Below are 20700 nucleotides of genomic sequence, written 5' to 3' on the forward strand. Positions count from 1 at the left end.
TTGAAGAAAGAATATATTAAAAAAAATAAAATCAACATTTTCGATAGATACAAGTCAAAGTCGTCCATAACCAGAAAATCCACTGCTGCACCACGTTTGGCAATTTTGTGAACGTCTTGTTCAACATTAGCCAGTATATCGAGATGGGTGACAATCTCATACCAAGTAAGACAAACATTTTTTTGTCAAGTGGATTATAAAAATCATGTATTGATGGGATCTGTAGAAATATGGCCCGCCCACATCCTTGAAGAGGGGGAAGGTAGTCAGTGGCGTATTTACAGGCCCAGGGTGACAAATTATTAGAATGACAGATGCATGGCCCCACCTCCCAGCGTCAAAGGTGGAGTCGACTGATCTAATGTATATATGAGCTGACATCATCATCGTGTCCCCCCCCCAGCAATAATGACCTTGCCCCCCAGACTTCCAAGTCAAACCCGCCTATGGACAGAACGCCAGTAAAAATTTGTACATCCCTTAAAAAGACCGCCCCTGCCCAACAGCAAGGGAACTATGGGTCAGTGAGTGACATAAAGAGTAATCTAGAGAGTTTGCAAACGTATAAGTGAGCAGAAGTGTGACTTAGAGCATGAGCAAGTAAATGACTAGACGAGTGACCTATAGGGTGGGTGAAACAGCTTGGGTATAAGGCGATTTTCGGCTCCAAACATGTCCGACGACCCGATCAAAAGTCGCCAAGGCCGTCAGACACATTACGGGTGCCGAAAACAGCTTCGGTATAGGGGACAGGTTGGCGATTTTCGGTGCCAAATATGTCCGTCGACCCCATCAGAGACAGGTTTATGGTGTTGCCACCACTCCCTGCCCCTGTGAGCTACACAAATTTGGTCACCTTTCTCCCTGACTAGCTCTTTGATCTGTATGTCACTCTTTCAATCATTTAGATGCTTGCCCACTGTTTTGGTCACTCGTATGCTTGCACACTTTCTACATTACTCTTTCGGTCACTCACTGATCGGTCCATCAGGCTATATAAAATTTTGCCACTCCCATGCTAAAAAAAATTTACTCTTTCTCCTCAAATTCTGCCCCGCTGAACTTATGTTTAGGCTATAACTATTCCCTCACTTGTAAATGTCTTTGGTTGTTTGTATGATTTTAATACTAATGGAGTTTTTTGTTTTGCAGGTAGGAATATTTCGGAGATAAAAAATAAACAGAAGCGTTCGGAAGAGTATATAAAATTGAAGCGTCAGAAGCGAAAAGAGAAAATCGAATGCAGGAAGTTGAAGAAAGCTGCCAAAGAACTCGGTTACGAAGTTCCTGTCAAACCGCAAAAAACTCTTGAAAACACTCGTGAACCAGATGAGACGTATGTTCAACAAGATGACCTTGAGGTCCGCATGGATGCAGAGTCTGACACCTTTGCTTCGATATTCAGTGGTTCGGTAGCTCCGAAGGTATTGATCACGAGTGCTGAAAATCCTCATACCTGGACTATTCGTTTCTGCAAGGAGTTGAGAATAATACTGAATACTGCGATATATGTGCCAAGACGTCGCAGCAGTATTAAAAAGATAGTTAAAGCTGCTATCAAGAGAAACTTCACGAACATCATCGTCGTCAATGAAGACCGTCGTCATCCCAATGGCATGCTCGTCATCCACTTGCCCGATGGCCCTACCGCTTATTTCAGATTGAGTGGGTTGAAGTATCGTAAGCAAGTGAAACGTCGTGGTGCTGCAAGCTACGAAAGGCCAGAAGTTGTAGTGAGCAATGTCCGTACTCGTCTAGGTTGGAGTATCGGGCGTCTACTACAATCATTCTTCGATATCAATCCGGAGTTTCGTGCTAGGAGAGTCGTGACTTTCCATAACCAACGGGATTATATCTTTGTTCGCAATCACCGCTACGAATTCAAAGATGAGAAAAAAGTTGCATTGCAAGAAATCGGACCGAGATTCACTTTGAGGTTGCGTTCTCTCCAGAAAGGCACCTTCGATTCGAAATACGGAGAATATGAATGGATCCTCAAGCGTCACGAAATGGAGACCAGTAGAAGGAGATTCTTTTTGTAATATCTAATGGAAGTTTATGAAGTTGAACGTGAAGTTTATAAAATACGAGAAAAATAAAAAGATTTTTTTGTTATTTGCGTCAAATTATTTTTTCTTGGTTTAAATAATTTTTTTTTTCTAAGTTAATAGGGAAATTGTGTGTACTATTGTAATGTTGCAGAAGAAATAATTTTATTGGATGTGTATTCAACACGATACCAACTTTCATTGATAAACAACAGGGCTTGAAAAATCGGCAAAAAAAATCTTGGCACCAAAATTTATTTTAGGAGCCAAATGGCAACAACTGTTGTTTAAAAAAATAATCATGGTTAGGTTCTTTTCCTGAACATGGCTACCTCCTTCGATGTTGATAGATACGCTACAATAAATCAGGAGTATCTACCATCATATGAAATGGGAAAGAACGTCACATATTTTTTAATGAATGGAATTTTTCAGATTTTCCCAGTAAAGTTGCTGTGCTTGAATTTATGGTTGAAAAATCATGGTCCCACATCAGGCATCCTATTGAGAAAGCATGAAAGACTGTGGCCATTTGAGTCTCTCCATCCCCAATAATTGAGTACATCAAAGGTCTTCAACCCTTTTCTAGTCGCAAGCACTGACTGTACCAATCATCACAGTGCGACTATGGCAAGTTTGACACGTGAATGCGTGAAATCAGGATTATACTCCTTCAATGCAATTTGTATAAGGTGTTTAATTGGAATGTTGACCAAGTGCTCGCAAGCACAAAATCTAACACAAGAACTCTGTATTGGATGTTTCTGAAAGCGCACGGTGCACTCTAGCAACGGGGTTGAAGATGCCAGGAATATACGATGCATTACACCCTTCCTCCTCCTGAGTATGTGTTTGAGTCCCATATAGATATATGGAATGACGCAACTTTCAGTCCCCACACTAATGTTTCCTTTATGTCGGTGCCTCTGTGGTAGTTACCCTTGATCATGCAGTTGTGTTCGACTAGAGATGGTTTTTATGTAATGAGAGTCTGTTTCTTTTTATTTTTTTATTTACCATTTTAAGTTGTTATAACGAGGAGCAGAAACTGGATCATCGATCATCATTGTGCCGTTAAATCTTCAAAGTCATGAAATGAGTGTTCAATTGCTAATGTGTTGCCAAATTATCAAGCGCTAAGTCGCAAATCTAGTAAAAGTCAATTTTTCTTTGGGTGGTAAATACTCTGCTATAAGAGTTGATACTTTTCCTTCAACATTCATGGTGACATAGGATTTGTAAATCTCTGGTAAAAGTATTTGCTTTCTGTGAAACAAATCATGATTGAGATTTCAGTATTTTGAATGAACCCTGAATAGCACAATGATGCTCATGAGTAGTAACAAGTTTAAGAAGTTTGTCTAATTTTCCTCATTGACCCAGGGTCATCTTAAAGGCCTCATGGGCCTTCGGGCCAAGTGATTTTCCTGAGGCCCTACCTCGAAAATTCTCAAAAAATTCAGTTACTTCCCATTTCTCAGGCCCCGGTTGGGCCCATGTGTTAGGATGGCATTGTATTGACCCCTCACTCAGAAAAAATTAATTCCTAGGCTCCCCCCCCCTGCCGACTAAGTCAGCCCAAAAAAATCCCATATTGTATCTGAAGCCTTCTAGCCGAAGAGGCCATGTCAGATGTGTATGTGTGCACACAGGAACGTTCAGAACAACATAGCCAAACTGAAAGGGCAGTTCAGGCATACAATAACAATTCAAACTCACAAAGGAACATAGGTGAACAAATGCCATCGGAAGCTGTTACAGGGAGTTGTTGCGCCACACACTTTTAAAGCGATTCCGAACTGAGCAAGCATGAAGTCGCAATTCCGACAATGTAAATACACTAGGGGTGCCACACATATACTTAGAACACACATTCTGGCATGAATGGATGTGTTACAAATTCCATAGAGGGAATGTGTATGAGGTGCATGTACGGTTAAGCAATAGTAGCAGGCATACAGTCCATGCAGAATTTTTGCACATGTGTGGGCCCCTAACGTACTCGTATTTATGTTGTCAGAATTGCAACTTTTCATGCTTTCTGAGTTCGGGATTGCTTTAAGTGTGACGTAAGAACTGTAACAGCTCGTATGCCTGAATTGCCCTTTCAGTTTGGCAATGATTTTCTGAATCACCCTGTATACAGTGAAACCTTGCTACAATGGTATTTGATATAACGATAAATCCCTCAACAACATTTCTTCTTGGTCTGCAGGTTATCGTTATATCAAAGTTTCACGGTGTGTGTGCATTATATTTTAGCTTTATTTCATCACACATCTCGTAGCCCCCTTCCCTTTTAACTAATTTTCATCTGTGGACCCCCCCCTTGAAATATCCCAGGACCGCAGGGGGGGGGGGCATATGGTACAAAATTGAGAACCACTGATATAATATACATTTAAAAATGTGTGTTGACATCATTATGCATACCTTCCCTCATGCACCTTCAAGTCCATCTTTCCTACGATCGCTCCACTTCTCGTCATTTGGTAATTTTTTCGGAGATTTCTGTCGTAATTAGCTGTTTTGTTTACCTATAGCATCACATTCTTGGCGATTGTTTTCCCTGAATTTGCTATCCTGAATTCCATGAAAATAAACAGCCATGTAATTTAACGTCCATGTGAAAAAAGCTGAAAATTTCGCTGCCATCTACTCATAAGTATGAGGATTTCGTAGTTGAAATGAAACATTCATGATTTGACACAAGGACGGCAGTTTATTATAAACGCATCGCCATAACCTGATACAGACTTGTCAAATGGGAAGGAAGGGTATGAAAAAAGACTAAGGCTGGGGGGTTGTCAACCTCCACTCCGATGCTAATACAATTTTTTTTAGTGCAGGGCTCTGTATCCACCTATGGATGATGAGAGGAAAACCACACAGGCAAGCCTTTTTCAGAGGACTGGGCTCCACAAATTGTAAAAAAAAATTAGGTGCCAGTTAAATTTACTAGTTAGCGCCTGAGTGATGTGGTGGTAAGATGCTCGTCTATCTATCACCATGGAGGATATAGTTAAGATATTTTCCCTAACAAGCTTGCGACGACCACCGATAGACAGCGCCTTCATTTCAAACCCATCTCATTAAGGGCAGTAAATTGCAATATAGTGATATGGTCAGAGTTGGTTGTTTCATATAAAGTAGTTAAATTTACAAGCCAAGCCAATTTTTTTCCAAGAAAAATGACCGAAATAATATTTTGGATCCGAAAATGTTTTTGGCTCTAACATTTTATCCCCGGATGTTTTGTTCCCAACAAAGTCAAGTGAGTAAGTTCCTACGAGTGAATGTGTGAGTGAAAACATTAACCATATCAGTGATTACATGAGCAAGTCTTGTACGGGTGCTCACTCTCAGTCAGTAACTAACCCAGTGGCGTCGGAGCCAGGGGTGCTGTGGGTGCTCGAGCACCCACGAAAATTTGTAAAACAGGTCCGAGCACCCACAGAATTGATTCAGAAATCGAAATTTCCTATATGGAACTCAAGACGAGCACCCACAGGTTCGAAACATTTCCGACGCCCCTGAAACTAACCCACTCACTTGGTCACTCATGGCCGTATTCACCGACATGGTTTAAACCTGTAGTTACAATTTTTGGATAAGAGATCAACATAGATTGGTTAAAACCCTGAATTTAACCAATCCGTGTCGATCTCTTATCAAAAAATTGTGACTATAGCTTAAACCATGTCAGTGAATACCGCCCTTAATCGCACTCACTGACCCCATAACTTGACTTGGTTTTCCCAGGCCTTGTGACATTTTACTATGTTGGTGGAAAAGCTTACATAAATTCAGGGAACAGCTGCAGTATGGTCCGCCATAACGTTTTCCTCACGATAAGTCACCAAGACCATCATAATGGGGCTCTGGGTTGCCAAATTTTTCAACATCTTCCCAGTTTTGCTGGGCGATACCAGGTAGCGCTTGCATTGCCAAACAGGTTTTCTCTTTTGTTCACAGCGTTTTTTTTAAAATTCAAAACAGATATTGTTCCATTTCCAGCACGTATCTTGGATTATTATATTACTTCCTTCTGTCGCTTGCGTCACTTGGATTATCAACTAGCCAGGTTGTATCACTCCATTTTATTATTTCGTTATATTTATTACTTATTTATCCATTGTCATGACTTCTGTCTCATCAAATTATTTAAAAGGAACCCATAGAAACTTTCATACCCCGATCTATTTATTATTTTTTTTAAAAAAAGTCCGGGTTTTATTTTTTTCATACTGACGTTTAGTCCAGAAAGTTATATTTTTTCCTATTATTATTATGCTTGGTGATTTCTATCACTGCTTTGTACACTGGCTGGTGATTTTTTTTTTCTGGTACCTGTAGTGTCTGACGGTACCATGTTTGGCACCAAAAAAAGTCACCATGTGCCGGAGAGGCGGACCATACAGCAGCTGTTTCAAAATCAGAAAGTCTAGCATTGTCCTCAGGGCTGCAACTAGATATTTTGGCACCCCTTGTAATGTAGAAGCAGTTGAAGGGTGAATTCGGCACCGCCTTCTGGTTCAGCGCACGGGGCACCAGCTCCACCTGCACCCCCCCTAGTTGTGGCCCTGATTGTCCTCAGACTATAACCGAGTCATTATACATAGAAATTAGAAAGTTTTGGGCGCCAACTGCATTTCTTAGGCAACCTGGTGCCTGGGATTTGTTGAGCCCTAAGGGAAGAAGCAGAAAATTTTGGAGACTTGGCAGGTTTGTTTTATAGACCAATGACATGAGAAGAAAAAACCACAATTTCGAATAAAACCATCAAGATTTTATAGGTTAATTTTCAGATAAATCGTGTCTGAATACAAGAAATCATAGTTCCATGATAACAATATTAACTAATGATGCATCAACACATTATATTAGTTATAACAAATTCCGTCAAACTGAATATATATATACTCCATTTCATTTGAGGGAAAAAAAACAGAGTTCCAGAATCTATTTGATTTTGACGCTCTTGGTCACGTAAGGATGGATTCCGCTAATTTCTCCCCCATACCTAGTGGTCTCCGTTCTCGGTTTCTTGACTTGTCCTTTACGTCTTATCTCTGCTTTCCTGAACTTCATCCTGTGACGGACACGGGGATTCCTCAGCTCCTTCTTTCTATACGGCGTCAGCCCCTTGTTTTTGACGATCTGATAAGTCACGGAACGTTTCTCTGTCTCATTCTCGATACCAGTCTCTTTCTGTTCTTGGACTATTGCAGTGTTCTCTTGTTGCCTGGACGCGTCAGCCCATTTCACCTTCTTCTTGCGTTTTGGCACAGCAGCTTTCTTAGACTCGAGAGAGATCTTCTTGTCGAGATCTTCAAAAGAGTTCATCAACCTCTTCATCGTTTTGATCCTCTTAGAAACCGCGTGAGCGGTCTCGGCACCTCTGGCCTTCAAGTGCAGATAGAAACTCAAGTTCATTAGATGGTGCACGTACAGCTGCTTCTTGACTTCGTACAGCTTCGAGAAAATGTCGGACTTGTCATCGGAAGGGTTTCCGGCTGGATCGAGAAGCTTCTTTGTTTCGGGTAACTTGGATTTGAAGTCCCTCATGAACTCTTCAAGCTCCGGCCACTTCCTCTTTATTATCTTGCGCTTCTCACTCTTGCTAATGGACTTCCACTCTGGTACAGCGATGCTGTCGGCCTCTGTGATATCCGAATGCTCTTTATTGGTGAATATGGAGGTTCCGAATGCTGAGGAATGCACGTTGACCAAGTATTTCCTCTGTATTGCCAGAGCATCCGTTTCTTCGGCTTGCGCTAGCTCTCGGTCCTCTTCCCTGTAGGTGCGACCCCTATCCTCATCGACGAAATCGGCATTGAAATAAGTCGACTTCTTCTTACCCCAAGCTTCGTCTTTCCCCTCGTCATCATCTTCGGCTTCTTCATCCTCACTCGCATCGCTCTCATCCTCACCCTCCCCCAAGGACAACACTTCTTCCACTTCACTCACGTCGGAATCATTCCAGTCATCCACTTCATTATCATCCACGTCGCTCAAGTCGCTCTGGTTGTCGGAGAAACTCATTTTTACTCCACTTACTTCCGCTGTACCTGTTTATATTGTGTTCTGTTATTTAATAAGAAAAACGTGGAGGATAAAAACCACATCAGCACACAAGATGCAGAAACAAACGAACGGCCGTGACTTTTGAAACAATCTAAACGGCTTTGACTGGTGAAGACGATTATTTACGCGTGTGACCCGGTTATTAATTTCAAGCACTATCTGATTAAAACAACAATTTAAAATAATGAAAACCAAGAGAGAAGAGTTTAAAAACTGGGAAATATTCATAATATTTACCTATTTATCGATAAAAAGAAAAAACGTAAACAAAGCATCAAGTTCAATCTTTAGTACTTGTGCTGCCATCTCGTAACGATAGTGGCACATTAAAACAACCTTCGTTCACAATCTTTCCGCTAGATACCTGCACAAGCTCCCATTTCTAATGAAAATTGAAATCAACGCGCCAAATTCAAATCGATGAAATTCACGTCAGCATTGTCCGTTCGAACCAAGGTGCCTCATGATAAAAAAAAAATACACTATTCATTGCTCCATGAACACACCCATATTATCTAGGTTTCTCCAGTTTGAACTAGAACTCTTAGTGGGCCCCTACCTGGAAAAAATATAGTACAGGTGCCCTGGTTCGAACCAAGGCTAAGTTAAAGGCAGAGACGTATACCCAAGAATTGAACCTATGGCCCCCACAAGGGTGGGCTGACAGGGCTCCAGCCCTGGGCCCCGGGACGATTTTCATAATTTTTTTTTGTTTTTTCACGTTATAAATTCATCATAAAGGGGCCTGTGAAAATCTGGATTCGGGGGGCCCGCAAAACATTCCAGCCTAGGGGCCCTGCTCCAGGATGGAGGGGGCATGGTTGAACCCCTATGTTAATCAGCATAGGGAGTCTTTCGCTCGCTAAAAATGATCAAAAAATTAGAAATATTTTTAAAATCGAGGAAATTCACGTCAGCTTTGCTTTGTCCATTCGAACTAAGGTGCCTCACGATGAACTAAAAAAATACACTATTCATAGCTCAATGAAGTCACCCATATTATCTAGGTTTTTCCAGGGCCTCCAGTTCGAACTAGAACCCTCAATGGCCCCTACTCAGAAAAAAAAGTAGTATATAGGTGCCTTGGTTCGAACTAAAGCCTTGTTAAAAGCAGATATACGTACGCAAGGTGACTTAGCATACGGTAGGGAGGGAGGGAGGGGGGGGGGGCGTAATGCTTTTGCTTGTTAAAGACGATCAAAAATTAGAAATATTTTTAAATATTTTTGTACAAAATTAAAACGAGAGGAAAATACCTTCATATGCTTTACTCTAATAAATTCCTGTTAATGCAAATGCTTTTACTTGGAGGTTCGTAAATTTCTCTGTAAAGTTTCTTTGTGCAGAAGGGTGGCTCTTGGGCCGTGCGGCCGCAAGGAAACTGCTCTAGGAGAGGCGCAAAATCTGAGTTCGGAAGGGTGAAAATAGCTTTCTCGACCAAAAAAAAAAGTGGGCAGTGGGGTGCCACAATAGGTTTCGCATAGGTGGAAATATTTTCTCGAGCCGCCTTTGTTTGTGCACCCCCGCTCAAACCTTTTGTAACCCCTGCAAAGGTCAATACATTGAGCAGCCCCCTGATTAAAGGCACGTTATTCTTCAGGGCTGTAATTAGGCAGGGGCAACCGGGGCACTGTACCGGGTCCCGAGCCAAATATGGGGCCTCACAAAAGATGTACATTTATTTTACATAATTTTTTCCTTTTTAAGGGCGATACCCAAGAAAATGTCTACCCCGGGAAGGTACATGGCCCCGGTATTCTTTAATACGAGCTGCTTCATTCATGGCTCCCACATCTTGTAGCAGGAGTCCCCCCCCCCCCCGGCTACTACTCGTAACCATACATGCATCTCGTACACGTTAATCTATGGAATTTCTAACGAAGGCGGCTTCATTAACTTTTTCTTCTTTCTTTCGGTAAAAGAAAAATACACGTTATTTAATGTATTTTTTTATTGTGAACGAAATACGGGAGGGGTATATTCACAGTGTATATACAGATGGGGAGAGACAGAGGAGCCAATATGAAGAAAACATTGGGGGTGGGGGCTACTACTACTAAACCATACATGCACCTCGTCTATATTCCTCTATGGAACTTCTAACGAATTGGTACATGTTGGAATGTGCGTGTCCGTGTTGTGAACCTAATGTGAAGCTTGAAGTAATGTTTGTTATAGTGCTGCCATCTGCCTCCTATTGTAGGCTTGTTGCTCTCTGTGGCGAGACTTTTTAACTGGGAGATCAGCTTGCATTCGCACTGAGAGGGGGGCTGAAAATTTCCATTCGTCCCGTATATACGGGATTCAAGCAGGTACGAAAATTGCGAAAAAAAAATGCGTAGGGGTGTAGGAAGAGATGTCTGCGCAAAGTGGAGCAAAAGTGGAGGAGAATAAAGAAAATGGCCGGAAGAGTTCTGAAATAAATATAAGGATTTAGTGGTGATGATGATTCCTCCACAGAAAAAGGAAGGGGGGAAAAAAAAAGGTAGAAACGGACCAATCAGCAGATAGCGAAAATCAGCACATCGAGGTGAAAACAAACCGGATTGTTCAAGTCACTCATCTCGTTGAGCGGCCTCTTTCTCTTCCTCTCGAGTATGTGAGGTGTAGAACAAAAAACAATACAATTGGGTTTTTTTTTCCGTTCACTAGTCCCTATAATGCACTGCCGTACCTCGTGGTCGCCTGAATATATGTTTGGCCTAAGAAAGGGGCAGAGGCAGATTTATGGTTTTAAATCCCCCCCCCCCTAACCTCCACTCCTGGTCTAATTTTCTTGATCACCACCCATAAAAAATTGCCATCATGTGCAATAGCTGCTTAGCGCCCCCCCCCACCTCCCCAGTCGAAAATGATCTTGCAACCTATAGTTCCAATTTTGCTATAGCGGCAATAATTTACTATCGCTTTACCTCCCAAAGATCCGATCAATATTAAAATTGTGCTTATTTACCAATCGATTGGTTTTCGCGCATGTCATTGTCAATTTTATTCGATTGTTGCTGTCACCTGCCTCCTAAATCAAAGTGGGGGTGGGAGACTCGTACATCGAAAGAATTTAGTGTCGTGTTCGGTTTGAAAGAATACATTTTCATTTCATGGTGTGGGTCGGCTGGAGAAAAGCATTTTTTTCCTCCATTGGGTATAATCATGATTTATTTGGTCGACATCCCTTTATACGAAGTTTCAAGTTAAGCCTTATAGTACGAAGGGGGACTCGAGTGGTTTTATCCTCCAGGTTCTGACGAATATGGAAATACAGTATCACTGGGATTCTTTAACCTTTCTCAGCCGTGACCCAACAACAGGGGACGAACAACAACTTCAAAGTTGTTGGGACTCCCCCCCCAAAAGGACGTTGTTGGGTCCCTTCAACAACTTGAAGGGACCCAACAACTTCACGACCAATGGGACTTTTTGCTGACCGAAATTAGTGAAACCAGTGCATTTATAGCAGGACTGTGAGTGGATTTGTGCGACTCATCTAGGAAGCCCTTGCTAATCAAGTTTGGGTCGGGACCCATAGGTTAAGAACCCTTGCAGTATATCATTAAGAAAACAGAAAAGTAAAAGACTAGCATTTCATATCGCTTTATTAAAATGGACAGCAGGAAATAAAAGTAAAACAATAACGGGTTTTTTAAAATCAACAATGAGAATAACTAAAGTCTACTTCAAAGAGATCACAGTCGGAGGGTATCATTTCTTCTTCTTTTTTTTGTTTTAAAGTAAAGACTTCTCTCTCCCCCAGGTGAAATAATACATGATGTCGGCATGTTTCCGACTCATTCTGATGATGTGCGACATTGAACTGAAAGTTAATCTTCTTTATATGTGAGATCCTTCGATTGGTCAATCAGTCTCTTAATTTGGAGACAATCATTACGTGATTGCGAAATGCATGTACGTAAGTTGCGTAATAAATTAGTTAGCATTTTCGACACCAGGGCGGTATACCACATCCTCATCCTTGAAGAACGCCCTCGTTGCGAAGTTTAGGCTATTAAAAATTTCTCCTTTTTAAGGACTGGATGAGATTTTGGTTGCCACATCCTCGTGGATCGATTCTGGGGTTGATCAGTCAAGTCGCATTTCAAAAAAACAGAAATGTATCACAGTTGAGATTTCGATCGGCCACCATTGAAGATGTACTTTTCAACCTAAGTAGTAGTACCATCGGTATTTGGTCTGCTCGGTTCGACCTCTGATTCAGAGTCGCTGACGTAATAGGAGTCCCTCCACCCCATGTTGAGGTAATCGGCGAACATGATCCTGGCTTTCTTCAGCACTTTACGGAGATTGTGCTTTCGGACCATCTTGTCGAAGTGCATGCACAGGTCGTTGACCTCCATCTTCCGGTCGAGTATCACTTTCCTCTGCTGGATGATCATAGCGGCGCACATGAACAAAAGGAACGGGTTCCCGTCGCCCAGTTCGTGCGGGGGCGGCAGCACCTCCCTCTTCCGGTCGAAGTACAAACGGGCTTCTTCAGCTTTCTTACCGACCATGGAATCGGCTAACCTGGATTTGTAGAAGTCTTCGTCCTCGGACTCGTTCTCCGAACACGACGACGACGAGCTACCGTTGTCGCCCGAGGAAGCGTTCGACGTCGTGAACACTGTATCCGACTCGTATCCCTCGCTCCGGCTGTGCATGACGTGGCTTCCGTTCCTGACGGAAGCCGTGCCGTGGAATTCCAGATCGGTCAGTAGTTCCTCGGAATTCGTGCTGTAGTTGGAATCGCTGCTTCCGTGTCGCTTCCTGATCTGGGGTGGCGGCTCGATGTGGTTCGGATCGTCGGACTTGTTGCCGCCGCTGTCCGTCCACCAGTTCCTGTACAGCCAGTTGTTCAGCTGCATCTCGTTCACAGTGTTCGAATAACACCACTGGGTCCTTAAGAATTCCCTCGCCGACAACAGCGCGGTGTTCAGCTTTATCGGCTGGTTTTCGACCTCTTCGCCACAGGCCCAGCTCTGGCAGAACACGTGGTCGTTGTCCTTGGTGGATCGTATCTTCGGGGTCAACATTGTGGTGTCCTGTCGGCTCATGGAGCTCGACAGCAGGGTCAGCTTCCTTGCCATGTAGGAGCGGTATTTCTTTTTGCGGTAATGTACGGGGAACTTGATCTCCTCGTTGTCCTCGATGGAACTGTCCTCGAAGAGTTTCTTGAGTGCCGACTCCCTCCTGGCTCTGGTCGCTTTCTTTTTGGACATGAACGCGACAGAGCGAGCTTTGTTTGGAGGAGGAGGAGGGCTGAAATGGTCGTTTATCCACACGAGGTTGTTATCGAGAGAGGACGTCGTCTTCATGCTCGAGATCAGATCTTCTTTCTGGGCGAACGTCTCATCGTACAGCACCAGCTGTTCGTCAGGCGGCTTCGGGGGCAGCGACGCCCACACGACCTCCAGCATGTGCAGCGCGTCGTTGTAGGCGAACTCCCTCTTCAGCTCCAACAGCAGCCACCTGTAGGTGAAATACAAGTCCGACGCGTACTGGCTCCTCAGGAACAAGAACAGCTCGATGTCGTAGAAGCACAGCATGCGCCTCAAGTGGTTGAACTTCTTTTTGATGGATCTACCGTCCGCGAAGAAGTTCACTTCGAGTCTCTTCATCAACCCGCAGAAGGCGACGTACGCCCGGGCCTCGTCCTTCATGACGTAGAAGATCGGCGAGAGCAGGTCGCTCATGCCCTGGCAGTAGCGCACTTTCGGATGGTAGACCGCGTACGTCGTCAGAATATTAAAGAGGACCTTGGCATTCTTGTCGCTGTCGGTGCCGCCGTAGAATTTATGACCTTTGTCCGTTCGCGCCGCATCCTTCTGGACGAGGCTCGTGATATCTTTCAGCTTCTCGCAACCCTCACCTGAAGAAAGAAATAATGCAGACGCGTGTTATTTACCTCATAAGTAAGAGAAAGGAGATTTTCCTCTCAAAGAAGCAAATAACAAAATACGTTCAGAGGTGGGTTTATGGTTTCACCACCCGCGGGCTACACAAGTTTTGCCGCCTTTCTCTCATTCCAGTCTAATTTTCTCGAACCACCCATTCTTCAAATTTGAACCCCTGGGCTATAGCCCATTTATCCCCGCCCCCGGGAAAAACGCCTCGGCCTATAAGAGAGTCACCCTTTTGGTTATTATCATGCCAGAACACTTTCATTTTTGGTCTTTCATTTTGGCCTGGTGTCACTTCCATGCTTGCACACACTCTCTAAATATCACTCTTTCGGTCCCTCCCATACTCACACACTTTCTAGGTTCTTTCTTTTGCATTGCACTCACATGCATGCACAGGCTCTAGGTCACTCTTTCAGTCACTCATCGATCGGGTCCCTCACTTTCTAGGCTAATATCTATGACACTCACACGGTTTCATACTGTTTTGGTCGCTCACATGCTTGCGCACACTCTATTCTAGATCACTCTTCTCGTGAATGACATGCTTGTGCACACTTTCGTGGTCACTCTCTTGACAGAGGTGGATTTTTGGTTTCACCCGCTTGTGACCTACAAATGTTTTGCCACCCTTCTACCATTCTACTAATTTTCTTGACTACTCATTTCTCACGTTGCCGCCCTAGGATATCACCCGCTTAGCCCCCCCCACCCCCGTCTTTGGAAATACGCCTCTGTCTCCAAGTCACTCTTTTAGTCACTCTTATAATAGAAAACGTTCTTGGTCCATTTTGGTCGTCTATTGACCGGGTTCCTCACTCTCTGTGTCACTTGCATACTTGCACGCTCTCTAAATCAGGGGTTCTCGAACGTTTTCTACCCGTTGTGCCCCTTTACTTAATAAACGTTTATCCGCGGCGTCCCAGAGCAGGTCAACAAAGAATCTCTGGAAAGAAAGAAAAACCTTTGTCACGGCTCCGTCAAGGGCGTAGCGAGGGGGGACTTGAGGGTCTGGTCCCCCCCCCCCCGAAATGTGAGAAAATGACCGAAAAAAAGGGAAAAAGATGGCTAAATCTATTATTCTATCCCTTTGGTCCCCCCCCCCCGAAATGAAAATGGGCCCCCCCCTGAACGAAATTTCTGGCTACGCCCCTGGGCTCCGTGGTGCCTCTGACAAACGTTGAGAACCCGTGCTCAAAAAAAATCGCTCTTTTCAATTTCCCATACTCACACACTCTTTTGATCATTCACATGCTTACACACTTTTTTGGTCGTTCACTGTCTTGATTCATCGCTCTCTCGGTCACTCCTATGCTTACACATTGTTATGGTAGCTCACACGCTTGCTAACTGTTTTGATCATTCACATGTTGGCACACTTTTTTAATCAAGCACATGTTGGCACACTTTTTTAATCAAGCACATGTTGGCACACTTTTTTAATCAAGCACATGTTGGTACACTTTTTTAATCAAGCACATGTTGGCACACTTTTTCGATCATGCACATGTTTGCACAAACTCTAGGTCACACTTCGGTCCCTCATCAACCTGATCCCTCGCTCTCTAGGTCAATCGTTATGTCACTCATATGCTTTCACGCTGTTTTGGCCATTCACATGCTTGTACACTATTCTGGTCACTCACATGTTTCCACAGATTTTAATCACTCAAATGCATGCATACACTATAGATCACTCTTTCGGTCGCTCATCCACCTGGTCCCTCACTCTCTAGTCACTCACTCATTATGTCACCCAAATGCTTTCACATTGTTTTGTTCGGTCGCTGACATGCTTTCACACTTAATCTCCAAGCAGAGGCGGATTAAAGGTTCTACCGCCTGTGACCTATAAAATTTTGCCGCCCTTCTCCCGTTCTGCTAGTTTTCTTGACTACTCATTCCTCAAATTTTCCGCCCCGGGCTATGGCCCGCTTAGATCCCCTGTAAATACGCTTGCGTACTCACCTTCATTTAGGATTTTCTGCCATTCCCCTCGTAACTTGAAGTATTCATCGGATTTCTCGGCGAGGTGCTGTTCTCTTTCGTCCGCCGTCAGTCCCTGCGGGAAAACGTTCAGCAAATGCATCCAGACCTGAGGACGGATGTGACAGTCGACACCGGAATCGAACACCGCCAGGCGGAACTCGTGCGGTCTCACCAGGCGTCCTTCGCTGTCCAGGAAGTTCTCGAACTCGCCCTGGGTCATTGGGAAGTTCCCCTCGGGACTGTAGCTGTCGAGGCTCAACGCTCTGGAGACTTTCACGACCGTTTTCTCCATCTGATATAGAATAGCAATGGGTATCATGTTGAGAATCGAATTTTTCGAAGAAAAAAATAGTATAGTTACAACATAGCGGCGAGGATCATTTTAAGAATAATGAACAAGGGGGTGACGGGGCCATCTTAACATCATGGACCACCGGGTCTTGCAATGCACTTGTTACTCCCTACAAGTCTTAATAGTAACAAAATTTGTTACTATTGTTATGCACGGTCATCAGAGGCCGCCTATTCCCCCACCCACGGGCATGCTCAAGTGCGCCCACGCATTAAGACGGCCCTGGGTAGCAAACGAAATCGGATTTCCATCATTGAAGCATGCGCGGACCAAGAGGGAGGCTATTACTCCCTCCTTCATGCGCGGACCAAGAGGGAGGCCCCCCCTATTACCCCCTGCCAAGAGCCACAAAACGAGGGGTTGAAATTTATCTGTTCCGTAAAATACGGGACGATTCGATGAACCTATACAATCAATCGTTCCTTCCAACACATCACCCTGGATCCGCGCCTGCCTCAGTTTCATTCGAACCTGAAGATGACGGCCCTCACTCCATTCGATGTTAAATATGTCTGCCTTTACTCCATTCGCAACTGGATATATCTCCCCCGGCTTTATCCGCAGCTGGTGATGTCTGCCTCCACTACATTCTGCCTTCAGTTTGAGTCGTTTTAACGCATGGGACCTACTTGGCCATGGCCCGTGGGCCTCAAGAGAAGTGGGGAGGGGGAGGGGGGCTCACAAAAATTAGATCTGATTTAAATTTTCGAGAGTTAGCAATTAAATTTATAGGCAAGCATTTTAGCCAGGTAGGACCCCAGAGAACTCATTTCGTCCGGAGGGAGTGATCTCTGCCTTCACAGCTGGAGATGGCAGCTTCCGCTGCATTCGAAGCTACAGATATCTGCCTCGGCTTTATTCGCAGCCCAAAATATCTGCGTCTGCCTCAGTTCCAACTGAAGATGTCTGCCTCTGCTTTTTTCGCAGGTAGAGATGCCTGCCTCGGCTACATTCTAGGCTGAAGATGTATCTCTATTCTATTTAGCACTGAAGCTGTCTGTCTTGGCTCATAAGCAGATCCAGGGAGGGGGGGGGGCAATCACTCCTCCCCGGAACCAAAAAATGAGGGGAAATTTTTTCTGTCCCGTAACATAATGGATGAAGGCCGATCATGTGGTGAAGCGACCACAAGGTACGGGAGGGCATAATAGCTGCTAGTGACAAAAAAAATGAGGGGGAAAATAACCTAGAGGGCTGAGGCTGTTTGAGGACCCCTCCCTCTCCCAATAAACTTTACGAGAGGCCTGAGCCCCCTCTCCCCAAATAATTAATGAATATACAAAAAGAAAACACACCAATCCCCCTCTTTAATAAGAGCTCGAGTCCCGTATGTACGGGACAGCTGGTGACTTTCAGCCTCCCTCAATGTTTTCTTCATTTCGGCGCCTCTTCAACTACTGCCATGGAGTGTTCGAAACATCTGAAGACTTAACGGAAGCAGTAGCCTCAGCAGAATGAGAATTTCTCGAAACTTCGAAACACGACAATTTTATAAACAGCGATATTCCCCACAAGAGAAAATGACAGCGTGTGCGTTACAGATGGAATAACTGGAAATGGGGACTCGTACAAACTTACCTGACTGATAATGGATCCGATCAACGAATCCGATCTGCTCAGAGAATCTGCATCGTCTGGATGAGGAATATCACCAGGTCCGATTATGTCCCATTCGTCAAAGGCTGTGGAAACCAAAGGACCCATAGTTAATCAAGCACAATAAGGGGGTATGACCAGCACCTCCTCCGCACGTTGCTTGTGACGTCAGTAAGTAGTCAGAATATTCAGGGGAAAAAATTCCCTGCCCCTGCCAGCATCATCGTTGTGAGGAAAAGAAATGATCGGGGTCAGAATTGGCGATTTCTATGCCCCCACATTCAATCACTATGCGGTATTTGTGAACCAATCAGGAAGATTCTACGCCAAAATGAGAAGAAACGAAAGAGGATGCTGTGTTTCAAGATGTGGCAAACTTGCTAGGTGGACTGAATGACATTTATGGCAACCCGTGCGGAGGTCTTCTATCTGTAGGAGGTGCTGGTATGACTCAAAATTGCATAATTATGAACTGGAAAATGTATGCGTATGTCACCTAAAAAAAAAAAGCAGGGCTCACCTTTCTCAAGTGGCTGCTCTTGAACCATGAGACATAAAGAAGAGTCAACGGAATCCGAAATGGCGACATCTAGGTCCCATTCCGATGACAGTGGCAGAAACTCGTTCTTGCTGTTGCGGCTATTAACCGTGAATTCCCTGAAATGAGACAGAAACGGAATTTCAGTCAATCGTTGATCAACATATGACACACTGACAAAACATAAAATTCCAGCATCTGCTACTATCAATTCTAATTCGAAAGACAGATGGCAGCACGCGGGGAACACCCAACACGCATACCTCCAGACGTCATAAATTAGAGCGAACACGCATTTAAAGTGTCTCAACATGGTGCTTTTAAGGAAAACCTTCTGCAACGTTTTACTGAGTTTTTTAACCGACCTTGACCTATGCTAACCAGCAAAGGGAGGAACTATAAAATGTGCCCCTTTAAAACAATATTAGGCCGAGTCTACTCGTCTACGTTTGAAAAAAACCAGCGCGTATAATGATAATAATAATTTGATAATGTTATAATATTTTCTTGCCAAAAATTAAATAACAAGTCCCTAGACCCCTAACAGTAATCTAGGACAAAAGTAGGGGCGTCAAAGTTTCTCAGGGAAGGCGAGAGAAGTCCCCCAAGTTTTTTTAAAAACTCTTTCTCTCAGGAACAGTAATATCCCCCTTCCCACAAGTACAGTAAAACCTCCTCTAACGGCCACCTCCGAACAACGGCCACATTTTGTTGGAACCGAACGCGCCCCGTAGACAAGAAACCTCCGAACAACGATTTCCGAATAACGGCCACTTCAGACATGCAGTCGGGGAAAAAAAAAAGTACGCATATCGCTATGAGGAAAAATAATTTTCAAGCTGATTTTAAAGCGAGTTTTTCCGCTCCCCGAAATTTATGGGGAGAGGGGGGAGATTATGTATGCGTTCTTTCATTGGGTGCAGATGCTAGATGGGTATATCGAGAGGAAAAAATCTAATCTAGAAGAGATAATATAGGGGACAACAGAGAAGAGAAATGTGGTCAGCACTCTCAATGACTAGAGCAGGCATCTTCAACCCGTTGCTCGAAGAAGCATCCAGACTGCTCATCTCAATGCTTGTGTTCGATTTCGTGCTCGCGAGTACTTGATCAACATTGCAATCAAACCATCATGTACAATTGCGTTCTAAGTCGTATGTCGAACTTGCCGAAAAAGGTGCTCTTCTTTTGATGATGGGTTTTTTAGTGCTCGCGACTAGAAAAACGTTGAAGACCCATGGACTAGAGGGATATACAAGTTCACGGCACCCCCTAGTCCAAGGGATGGTTCCGTCCAAAAGAAATTGCATTCGCAAATAGGAATAGAAATGTCCAGGGTATTAATTTTTTGAGAGGGATGTGTCAATCTTTTTTTCCTTTTTAAACAAAAGTGTATGTCAGCTCAGGAACGCCCTGGAAAGGTCCGGTTCATAGCTTCCCAAACTTTTTGTTCCATCGTGCCCCTTCTTCAACATTTTTTTGTTGAGCCCCAACTCAAGCCAACCCATAGAGTATATCGTTCCTTGGATAATTCCATCTTCCCCAGGGGGCGATATCGCCTACTTTGGGAAACACTGGTCTAGTTAGGGTCCAATGTGATCAAAGAACTACTTGGGATTGCTGGTACACCGTCTTGGTACATATCAGTTTTTCTTGCTTAATGTGTTCTACTTGGGCACTGCAAGCCTGAATTTTGGAATGTCATGATAGTGTTTTAGATCGATTAATCAATTATTATAATATTATCAAAATAAAATCATATATTTTGATATAATCAATTATGTAACTATCATAATCAGTTACAGAATGGATTGTCATTTCACATACTATGTACATGCATCGCAAATTTTAGGGGTTTTTTCCCAGAAATAAAACTATTTCTTCCAATAACAGCCACCTCCCAATAGCGGCCACATTTTCACAGTACCGTTAGTGGTAGTTGTTGGGAGATTTTACTGTATTTTAATCATTGATATGATACTTTAGGAAATATGGAGTGGGGAGAGAAGTTTTGGGCTCTCAGAAGAACCTCTGCTAAAAGTTTTGAAACTCCTAATCTATGCAACACAACAGTCAGTTTGAATAATGCTCATAGATAATGGCTTATGATAGTTTTCAAGGGGTGTGTGTGATAATGGCTATATAATATTGTTGAATTCATAATGAAAATATCTTTGAATAGTGCTCAGTTGACTA

At 43.7% G+C, this 20700-nt stretch overlaps 3 protein-coding genes across 3 annotated transcripts in view; 1 reads left to right on the forward strand and 2 right to left on the reverse strand.

Annotated features, from left to right (window-relative positions):
• Positions 1–53: 53 nt before the first annotated feature.
• Positions 54–2115, forward strand: LOC149078334 (ribosome production factor 1). The gene is made up of 2 exons (XM_089241987.1): positions 54–165; positions 1153–2115. The coding sequence occupies exons 1-2, from the start codon at positions 144–146 to the stop codon at positions 2040–2042; spliced, it is 912 nt and encodes a 303-aa protein (XP_089098113.1). The 5' UTR covers positions 54–143; the 3' UTR covers positions 2043–2115.
• A 4707-nt stretch (positions 2116–6822) lies between these two features.
• Positions 6823–8210, reverse strand: Sas10 (UTP3 small subunit processome component Sas10). The gene has a single exon (XM_089241988.1). The coding sequence runs from the start codon at positions 8091–8093 to the stop codon at positions 7011–7013; it is 1083 nt and encodes a 360-aa protein (XP_089098114.1). The 5' UTR covers positions 8094–8210; the 3' UTR covers positions 6823–7010.
• A 3500-nt stretch (positions 8211–11710) lies between these two features.
• The window catches only part of LOC149078336 (TBC1 domain family member 25-like), a 28612-nt gene continuing 19622 nt past the window's right edge, over positions 11711–20700 (reverse strand). Inside the window, exons 3-6 of the mRNA XM_089241989.1 lie at positions 18487–18623; positions 17949–18052; positions 15998–16310; positions 11711–13998 (exon numbers count right to left, since the gene is read on the reverse strand). Of these exons, the coding sequence (XP_089098115.1) occupies positions 12296–13998; positions 15998–16310; positions 17949–18052; positions 18487–18623 (2257 nt within the window). The 3' untranslated portion in view covers positions 11711–12295. The remainder of the gene's footprint in view (positions 13999–15997; positions 16311–17948; positions 18053–18486; positions 18624–20700) is intronic.

Source organism: Pholcus phalangioides, unplaced genomic scaffold (assembly GCF_987345545.1).
Source record: "Pholcus phalangioides strain wild (caught in Gottingen) unplaced genomic scaffold, Ppha-v1.0 ptg000014l_1, whole genome shotgun sequence".
NCBI lineage: Eukaryota > Metazoa > Arthropoda > Arachnida > Araneae > Pholcidae > Pholcus > Pholcus phalangioides.

What these genes read in the sequence shown, in the direction of transcription:
- LOC149078334 (XM_089241987.1), top strand. Translation starts at nt 144, where the DNA reads ATGGGTGACAATCTCATACCAA. An exon ending in GGGTGACAATCTCATACCAA is followed by an intron (nt 166 to 1,152) that starts GTAAGACAAACA and finishes TTTGTTTTGCAG; the next exon opens with GTAGGAATATTTCGGAGATA.
- Sas10 (XM_089241988.1), bottom strand. Translation starts at nt 8,093, where the DNA reads ATGAGTTTCTCCGACAACCAGAGCGACTTGAGCGACGTGGATGATAAT.